The following is a 9,729-nucleotide window of genomic DNA, read 5'->3' on the forward strand; positions in this document are numbered from 1 at the left end:
CTGAATACTAATCTCACATCTCATATTTGACTAAGAATATTTCAAAATTAAAACATTTGTTCCTGCAGACAGACGAGACAATGACATGATCAGACAAGCAAGATTCTGTTATGTCTTTGTCCTTTTCATGCAGCGTGTGTTTGTATGTGGTGAGCACATCTACAGAATGTTGAAACCGTTTCTTTGACGTCACAGAGCTCAGCGACTTCAGATTCGAGCGATTGAAGACTTGAGTTATCAAACGACCAAGCAGAAAAAAGTAAGAGCGCTCAGTTCAGCTGGTGACCTCTGTCCAGAATGACATCACTCTCTGTAACGTGTCTGTGAACGTTTCTCTGGTTTCTCAGGGTGAGCGCTTCGCGTCTCGGGAGAAGCTGAAGAAGCAAAAGGCGGTGAGGATCGTCAGCACTGGGCGCCAGGGCAGGAACCCGCTGTGGCTCAGCGTGGAGCAGGAGAAGAGCAAGAGCGCAGAGACGAGTAAGACCGGGTCTCACTGTAGAAACATGATGTCATCCTCTAACTCCTGCTTCACTCCAGTATCTACCTGTGCCCCCCTGTAGCTGATCCCTGCACCCTGAGGAGCTGCGTCACCCTCATGCCCTACACCCTGGTCACCCCTCGCTACCCGCCCGTCTGCAGGCCCGTCCTGCTGCTGCCCACCGTCCTGGGACGCATCCTGGACAAGAAGCTTGTAGACTGGAAAGGTTTCGAGATGTGTGAGCCTGGTAAGGACACGTGACGGAGGTGGAGGGAGAGCATGGAGACATGTTAGGACATTCTCTGTCCTCCATCTCAGGTGTTAGGACATCACACCTGGGTCATGTTGTAGTTTCTGACAAATACTTTTATTATTTTTATTATTTTATGACTGGGATTTCTGTGACACAGGTCTTGAGTAGTTTTTTTACTTCACATAAGACAACTTTCATGGCACAAAACAACCTCAGTCTTTCTCCTTCTGATATCAGCTTGATTGTTGTTGATCCAAATACAAATTAACTCAGAAGCAGATGTATGGAAATCGGGAGCGATTCCAGTCAGAGGGACAATAGAACATTCATATCATATTACATCATTTTATTTGATTTGTTTTACAGCACTGAGTAACATCATCAGCCATAAAAGAGGATCAGACTCCCCGGCCATGGTGTCATTTGTTTGATTAGACAGACGGGATGTTTTATTGGGGAAATAGGATGTGTTCCTCTTCCTCTTCTTCTCATTTCACTCACACACGCACAAACACTGTCAATGTTCAAGCTTTTGTATGAGTTTGTCCCTCTGCACAAACCAGGAGGGAAATAAACTGGGTCAATAAATCGTAATGAAACAAAAGATGATAGAGGCGCTAAAGATGTTAAGGAAATTGTTACAGCAAAGGAAAAGGGATAGTGCATGATTCACCAAAATAAACATAATGAGAATACGAGCGATAATGGCGGAAATGAGCACTGTAACATCTCTCTCTCTCTCTCTCTCAATCTCTCTCTCTCTCTCTCTCTCGCTCCCTCCCTCCCCCCCTGTACAGAGGTGCTGAACTCCAGTGAGCATGCGGTTCGGCTGCAGAGGTCAGAGGTCCTGGAGGAGTTTGAGCAGAGGCCAAACTGCTGCTATACCCTGCAGAGTGTGGAGAGAGTGATAAAGAAGGTCAGAGCCTCTAACGCCAAAACAGCTTGTGTGTGGTGTGTGCTCATCAAAATCTGAATAAATTGTCTCACTGTCCATTTCTCCCTCCTGGCTCCTCCTGGCACAGGGGCTCCACTGCGTGCTGCCGCTGGGCCTGGATTGCGTGCGTCGCCTGCACAGGGCCGAGATCTTCCCCATCATCATCTTCATCGCCCAATCGGCACGCAGCGCACGTAAACTGAGGTAAAGGCTTTTCCCCATACTGATGCAAATGTTCACAAACCTTCCTTCCTTTGTTTGTCCTAACTCTGATATCACATGTAGATAAGATAAGTGCAAGTGTGTGCAGAGGGACACACACACACACACACACACACAAACGTCACCACTGTGTCTGTGTCTGTCATCAGCCTGTCAAATATGTGAATCTGCCTTCCTGCATAGGAGCACCAGAGTAAATGGTGATACACAGTCAGAGTGGAGTTTAGATTAAAGTGGAAGTGGACAATTATTAACACTCTGTCAGTCATTGTGTAACCTTTGACCTTCTAACCTATGCTTGTTTTTAAACATGAAATTAATCCTTGGATTCCTCTCATCATATTACTTCCTAGATGTTATGTTCACTGTATTACAGAAGAAAACCACCTATTGTGGACGCCTTTACACTTTTACCGTAGCTTCTATTCTGTGTCTTCAGAATGAAAAGTGTAAATACTTGCAGAACACGTTGTCCCAGTTGCAAAGGAGTTCTTAGTTATTTTTGTAAATGATGAAGTTTGTCGCAGCCACACACCTGCTGAGATCTTCTCCAATGCAGCAGAAACACACAGCAGGAGCTTCACACAGTCTCAGCTTCTTCTCCGGTGCATGTTTTGTTTGATCTATTGTGTGAATGAACGTGCGTCTCGTGGTTTATTCACATTTCCCTCAACCTGCAGGTCAAAGCTGCAGCGTCACGGCCGGACGGAGGAGAAGCTCCTGGCGTGTTCCCAGAGTGAGGAGCCTCTGCTGGACAAGCTGCCCTGCCTGTATCGCAGCGTGGCTCCGGACTCGTGGTGCGACAGCGGCTCCCTGCTGAGCAGCCTGCGCACCATCATCTGGGAGGAGCAGAAGAAGATCGTCTGGGTGGAGCCGGACCTGTGGTAAAAAGAAAAGAATAGAACAGAATTTATTCCTTAAAGGGCTTCTTTTTAACATGAATAGATAAGATTTACAAGAGTTGTTTTTGTAAAGATGGGTATGTATCAATGATACGCATGAGTAATCACAAGAATGAAGAAATTATAGCATTGTTGCATTATAATCAAATGTATAAGAACACACCTGCATCCTCTTCTTACTGTGGCCACAAATGTTACATCTTTGCCTCCATCTTTGAGGTATTCACTCCAAACACACATATTTATCATGAAGGTCTTTTGTTATGAAACAGGCAGCATTTTATAATCAGTTCAGTCAAGTATATCCACCATTTGAAGCATTTTATAGGGCTTCCTGGTGGTCATTATTAGAGATTTCTTCCTATAAAGTGTTCAGGTTTCTGTCTCCACTCTAGTTCTTATATTTAATTTATGGATCTAATCACTCTACAAATGAATAAAAACGTGTTTCCATCTATTTCATTATCAGGATTCAGGTCATTCAGATCTCCTTATAGTATTTGTGACTTTCACTGTGAAATTGAATGGAATAGTTGAATAACGTCTCTGCTGATCTGGACCTGAATGTGTGTGTTGTGTAACAATTTTTGGCAGAAGGTCACTTATGTATACTGTGTAACAACACACAACCTCACCCGGACACACTGACGGGATCATACAGTAACGCCTTCATGTTAAATAATACTAAACCCTGACAGAAAATGAGTCCTGATATTTGTCTTACACTGCTTAGTGAAAATGAAAAGCACAAAAAAAAGCTATTCACGTTCACAAAGACAAAAAAAAACACCCAAAAACACCTGCCGTGACCGTTAGTGTCCACAGGGTGGCGGCAGAGAGAAATGAATGTCAGAGGGAGGGAGTGGTTGGAGGAAAACATGGTTCCCACTGAGGAGGAAGAGCAGAGAAGATGAGAAGGACCTCAACTTCAAAGCTCTGCTGCCTCTGATCGGCCTGTCGTGCTGCTTTACTGGCTGCTGCCCAACCGCCTGATTCCACTGCCTGAGCACGCTGGGCAGCAGACAAGCAGGAGAATCAATGCTACATCCTCTACACACAACCCCCCCCCCTCCCCCCAAACCCCCAAACCCCCAAACCCCCTTTTTTTCCTGGTGGTGATTATTGACAAGAGTTGTTGATTTTTTTCTTTTTTATTATTTTGAAAGACTTCCACTGAATCAATTTCCTCCCCTGGAAGACATTTTTGGCTCCATCAGGATCCAAAAACCCCAAACCCTCCCTCCTGTTGCTGGGAAACCACTCCAGTGATTTGTGTGTTGTCAGAGTGTATTATAGACAGTGACAGAGAGAGAGAGGGGGGGGGGGGGGATAACTACATGCACATCTACAGTCTCCTCCTCCTCCGAGTCTTGTGTTTCTGTCACACACACTGCATACTGCACTATAGGACTATTAACATGCTTTGATTCTCTCTCTCTCTCTCTCTCTCTCTCTCTGTCTGTCTGTCTGTCTGTCTGTCTGTCTGAGTCTGTGTGTGTGTGTGTGTGTGTGTGTGTGTGTCCCTTCTCTCAGGCTTCTTTTTTACTGGCTGGAGTCTCAGCTTTTGGTCTTAAAGGAATGAAAAATGTGTGTTTGGCAGCAAAAACTGTTGGGGATTGTATTTGATGTTTAATTGATAGGGGCTGTGGTTGGATATGAGAGCAGGGGGCTTGTTATTTGCAATTACTCTAAATGTGTGTGTGTGTGTGTGTGTGTGTGGGGATGGCATGTCTGTCGTTCCATATGCGTGTGATTTTTCTTGATTTCTTTGTGTCTCGGAGTGTGAGATGTACAGGCAGGAGTCGTGCCTGTGAGCGAGTGTGAACGCTCTCTCTCTCTCTCTCTCTCTCTCTCTCTCTCTCTCTCTCTCTCTCTCTCTCTCTCTCTCTCTCTCTCTCTCTCTCTCTCTCTCTCTCTCTCTCTCTCTCTCTCTCTCTCTCTCTCTCTCTCCCCCTCCCTCCAGACCTTCACGGTCTATCACAGCAGTGCACTCGGCTGCCAAAGTCTCTCTCTTTTTAGATGTGAGAGTAAAACTGTCACTGTAATTAAAAACAACACCAGCTTCTGCTACAGAATGCAGCTTTGAACTCACAAATAAGGAGGATTTCAGTCAAATCAGAGGATAAGTAGATGTTAGTTTTCCCGACAGAATAAATGAGTATTTTCTGTATTGTGGTTCCATGCTGCTGTTTCTAGGCTGCATGTTTATTTACCGTCAGTGTGTTTCAGATTTGTACAGAACAATTTTGTGAGAGTAACAGACACAAACTAGAGCAGCACTGTTATACTTTTGTTTTGTATTGATCATCCAGTTGTACCGCTGGGGTCAAATCCAGGTCAAGGTCAAATGCAAGAGCATGAACCTAGAGCAGCTGCTCACCTGAGAGAGAGAGAAGGAACAACTCGGATTATAAGACCTGAGTGTTTTATTAGTAGTAAGAAACTGTATTTTGCTAGATTTTAATCTGGATCAGCACCAAAATATTATGTGTTATGCTGTTAATGTGTTATTAAAGTCAAGCTGGGGTTAAAATGAGACTCTGAGCCTGCAGCTTTAAAATGATCTGAGGTTGAAATGGTTTTCTCTAAAGTCTCAGTCAAATCTCATCTTCCAATCACATTTCTCCCTGACAAAAAGTTCAAGAGAAAAACTGAAGCTACCAGCAAAAATTAAGTTATTTCTTAATTATAGATTTTTTATATAAAACTAAATTTTGTCTTGGTTCCTTGTTCCTCTCTCTCTCTCTCTCTCTCTCTCTCTCTCTCTCTCTCTCTCTCTCTCTCTCTCTCTCTCTCTGTCTATCTCTCTATCTCTCACTCTATCTGCCCCTCTCTCTCTCTCTCTCTGCCTTTCTCTCTCACTCTCTCCCTCTGACCCACACATGACCTTGCATGGTGTGAAACACGTGAGATTGGAGTAGCTGCAAACTCACTCATCTGTCTGTCTGTCATGCTCACACACTCACACATGCAAAAACACATACACCCACACACACACAGCTCTCACCTTGAGAGCAGATCCTGCCTCTCCCTGTGTGCCAGCATGGCTTCCACCCACATGACAATCCTGCTCAATCAACAGTTTCTTGGTAGACATTTGCAAAATCCACAACCCATTTGCAAAATCCACAACCACTGCAGCTGCTTTCATCATTCAGGTTTGAGACTCACCTACACACACCTTTTTACATCAGGTCTCCTCTTATACAACACACTTGCAAAGCCCAAGTGTGACATTCCATGATCATAGATAGATAGATAGATGGATAGATGGATAGATAGATGGATAGATAGATGGATGGATAGATGGATAGATGGATGGATGTAGAGGTAACAGCTAGTTAGTCAATATCAACATGATTTCTGTAATTGGTGAGGGTTACGGCCTCGGAGGAGAAGTCACACAGCTTGAGCCACGAAGAACTAAAACACCTGTGTGTAATAAAACTGGGCGTTATACATTCAAGGAGGATTTACAGCAGGGTGTGTGTGCTGCAGTGGATTTTACTGGGCGCACCTAGAGGCTAGACAGATAATGATCCATGATGGCAGACACACACAGCTTCTATAGAGAGACTCTGATCTGTCACGTGTCAGCTCAGATCAGAGTGCAGACGTTCCACGCTGTGAGTTACAGTAAAGCGACACAAAGTGCAGCAAAACACACTCAACTAGAACACCGTTAGTATTACCTATTGCCTTTAGTTACAGTTTGTTTGTTATTGTTGGATAATTATATGTTAGTCTCTTGGAGAAATGGAGTTAAGACATTTATAATTGATCCGGTTCCTCACACTTCCTGTGTGTGTGTGTGTGTGTGTGTGTGTGTTATAGCATCAGTGAGGAGCTGGAAGTAAGGAGGAGATGCAGCATATACGTGTGAGGCTGAACATGTAGTCTATAAGTGAACAGGGAGAAATGAGGAGCATTAGAGCGTCTGTCATGGCGCCCTGCCCCCTCGCTCCCCAAACTACTGATCCACTCTCCTCTCTAGGCATTTCTTCCCCTGCTCATTCTGTGGCTGACGCGCTGGCGGCAGAGAGGGCCGAGGCAGGCGAGCAAGGCAGTGTGTGGATCCATTGTGCCTGCGGGTCAGAGAGAGTCACAGGCGCACAATGCCAGGGTCAGAGTCACCGCGGCGACGGCCAGATCGCTTGGCAGAGCCACAAGACCCCACTCAGCCAGAAGACACTGCGGCGGACTAAAGAGGGATTCAGGGAGAACGGGAGGACAAAAGAATGGGTGCAGAGAGCAAGTGAGGCCAAGAGGAAAGGATTAAAGGAGGGAAGGGAAATTAAAGCTCCATGCATCCCCAAAAGAAATACACACATTTTTGACATTTGCTGTGCTTCCTCTGTTTTAAGAAGATTTGAGTCCTCGCATGGCAGAAAAACAGACAAGACGACGCTTAGACTCTTTAGAATTACACAGAAAGGTTATATCACGATATTTAGAATTATTCTACACATGGAAAATGTATTGAAAATAGAAATGGAGACGTTCAGGCTTAAGCAGAGCTGTCAATCATTCTGTATTTTGACTCCAGCGACACAAAATACCAAAATATATACAGTACATATATACAGTATGTATATAGTAATGTGGGTGATGTATTTGTCTGTGTGTGTCTGTATATAGACACCCAGGGAGAGTCATCCGAGTGTGTGTGTGTGTGTGTGTGTCTGTGTGTGTGTGTGTGTGTGTGTGTGTGTGTGTGTGTGTGTGTGTGTGTGTTTAATAATGTTGAATTGTAATGAGAGCTGTAACGGCGTCGCTACATTATTACTTTACATTAAGGTTTCGACATAAAGACGTCATGCTCAATAATCACATTTTATAGTTGAGTGTGCCCCCCCCACTCCGAACACACACACTAAGTCCTCTCCAGTCTATAAATGTAGCCTTGACTGGAATAACCACCATCTATTAGCTGACCTGCTGTCACCCAGCCAGGACTTAATCAATACTTACTGATAATGATGTCATTTACTCTCAGTGAAGACCAGATAACAATGAGGCTGAAGCTGTGACGCTACGGCCTCCTTTCATGGGCTTTGTCTCCGGCGCCTCCACTGTTGGGAGATACCACTCTGTACCCCACAGGAGTGTGTTCGCAGGAGGAGTCACCGTTCAAGTTGAAGGTGCCCGACTGGTGCCCGGGTTCCACTTATGTGCAGCCCTGAGTTTTCTGACATAGATGGCGGATGCAGGATATTTTACAGCAGAACAGTAAACCTTTTAACAGACTGAGCATCGTTGCCCTTTTCACAGCTCTGACGTCTCATTTGCATACTGAGCACAAAGAGCAGAGTAAATATTTACTGCATCGTAGTAAAGAACACAAGCGGGTAACAACATCTACTTGGGAAATTGTGTAATTAATTTTTTTTGTACTGTTTACGTACCCACTTTATATCTTTGTTTGGTCGTTTGTTTGTTAATTGTTGTTTGATTGCTCGATCTTGATTTGTGCATTAAAGGCTTGAAGGTTGAATCGACACTGATGATAAGATCAGGATCTGGTATTCTGATACATCTTCATAACTCCACCACTTTGACCCAAATCATTTGAATTAACACTTAAATTCCATGTTTAAAATACAAAACTGTAAATAATCCTATTCATGTTTTTATGTTTTTATCAGAAAGCTTCATTTGGACACAAGACAAGAAAAGGAGGTTGTGCTTTGTTTGCCTGTTTGTGAGTTGAGCTGTGTGTGTGTGTGTGTGTGTGTGTGTGTGTGTGTGTGTGTGTGTGTGTGTGTGTGTGTGTGTGTGTGTGCGCGTGCGCGTGCGTGTGCGTGTGCGTGTGCGTGTGTGCGTGTGCGCGTGTGCGTGTGTGTGTGTGTCTCTAGTACATGTGTTGTAAATTCATACTGAGTTGAAGTCTGAACCTCTGGTTGATCCACGGTCAATCTGACAAGAAACACAGGGAGTCAGAGAATCTGCCTCCAGCCAACTGCCCCCCACACACAATGTCTCACACACACACACACACACACACACACACACACACACACACACACACACACACACACACACACACACACACACACACACAAACACACATTCTCACCTCTGCGTCTTGGTTTGCTACCTCTACAGCCTTTCCCTGCATCCCTCCCCTCCTCCTCTCTCTCCCCTTCGGGTGGGGAGTGAAGGCAGCCTGGCTGAAGTGAAGTGGATGTCGGGGAGAATTAGTCGGCAGCAGACAATTTGATTTCTTCGTCTTCAAGGCTTCCTTCTCCCCGCTCAGACACCGGCAGCACAGAGGGTTTGATGCTCGCGTGTAGCAGACGAGCAGGAGCGAGCAGAGAGGGAAACAAAGGTAGACGCAGAGAGACACAGATCAAGGGAGAGAGCGATGAAGGCAGAAGAAAGAGGAAAAATTAAAGGAGGTAATTTGAAACACATCAGAAATGAAGTCCAGGAGGTAATTAAGATTGGCACAAAAGGGAAAGATCAACAAAGCATATAAATAATGGAAATAACCAGGAAGAAAAGGTGTAATGGTTTAGTGTTTCAGCAGAAGGGGAAGACAATGGAAGAGGCCTCTCAGTCAGCCACTTAACAGTCCACCCACTCGCTGCTGTCCAAATGGGCAGATTGACGCCTGTTAGCCCCTTTAATAGCTCCTATAATGGACCGCAGTTTAGGTGGGTGGCAGGAAAGGGAGCCGTCCTGTCCAAAGTAACTCAATTCCTCGGTTCTGTTCTCTCGTTTCAGCCCCTTTCAGCACGAGTGCGGCGAGGAGATACGGCGCTCTTACCCGCCGAGTGATCACGCACACAGATAGATTTACTAACCCACCAAGGACTCACACAAGGTGAATTATGGCCAGAGTGGCCGACCTTGTGGTAATGTAATGTCAGTTTGAGTTGTGTGCGTGAGTGTGTGTGTGAGTGTGTGTGTGTGTGTGTGGTGGGTACTTTGTGTATGC

At 45.0% G+C, this 9,729-nt stretch overlaps 1 protein-coding gene across 2 annotated transcripts in view; it reads left to right on the forward strand.

Annotated features, from left to right (window-relative positions):
* The window catches only part of card14 (caspase recruitment domain family, member 14), a 10,299-nt gene extending 7,088 nt beyond the window's left edge, over positions 1 to 3,211 (forward strand). For both annotated transcript variants that reach the window (XM_076145476.1, XM_076145475.1), the window contains exons 15-20: positions 196 to 259; positions 348 to 477; positions 561 to 725; positions 1,529 to 1,647; positions 1,754 to 1,869; positions 2,568 to 3,211. In XM_076145476.1, coding sequence (XP_076001591.1) covers positions 196 to 259; positions 348 to 477; positions 561 to 725; positions 1,529 to 1,647; positions 1,754 to 1,869; positions 2,568 to 2,775 — 802 coding nt within the window. In that variant the 3' untranslated portion in view covers positions 2,776 to 3,211. The remainder of the gene's footprint in view (positions 1 to 195; positions 260 to 347; positions 478 to 560; positions 726 to 1,528; positions 1,648 to 1,753; positions 1,870 to 2,567) is intronic.
* The last annotated feature ends 6,518 nt before the right edge of the window (positions 3,212 to 9,729 follow it).

This window comes from Genypterus blacodes, unplaced genomic scaffold, assembly GCF_046128005.1.
Source record: "Genypterus blacodes isolate CSIRO-AG114 ecotype Tasmania unplaced genomic scaffold, CSIRO-AGI_Gbla_v1 ptg000030l_1, whole genome shotgun sequence".
Lineage (NCBI taxonomy): Eukaryota > Metazoa > Chordata > Actinopteri > Ophidiiformes > Ophidiidae > Genypterus > Genypterus blacodes.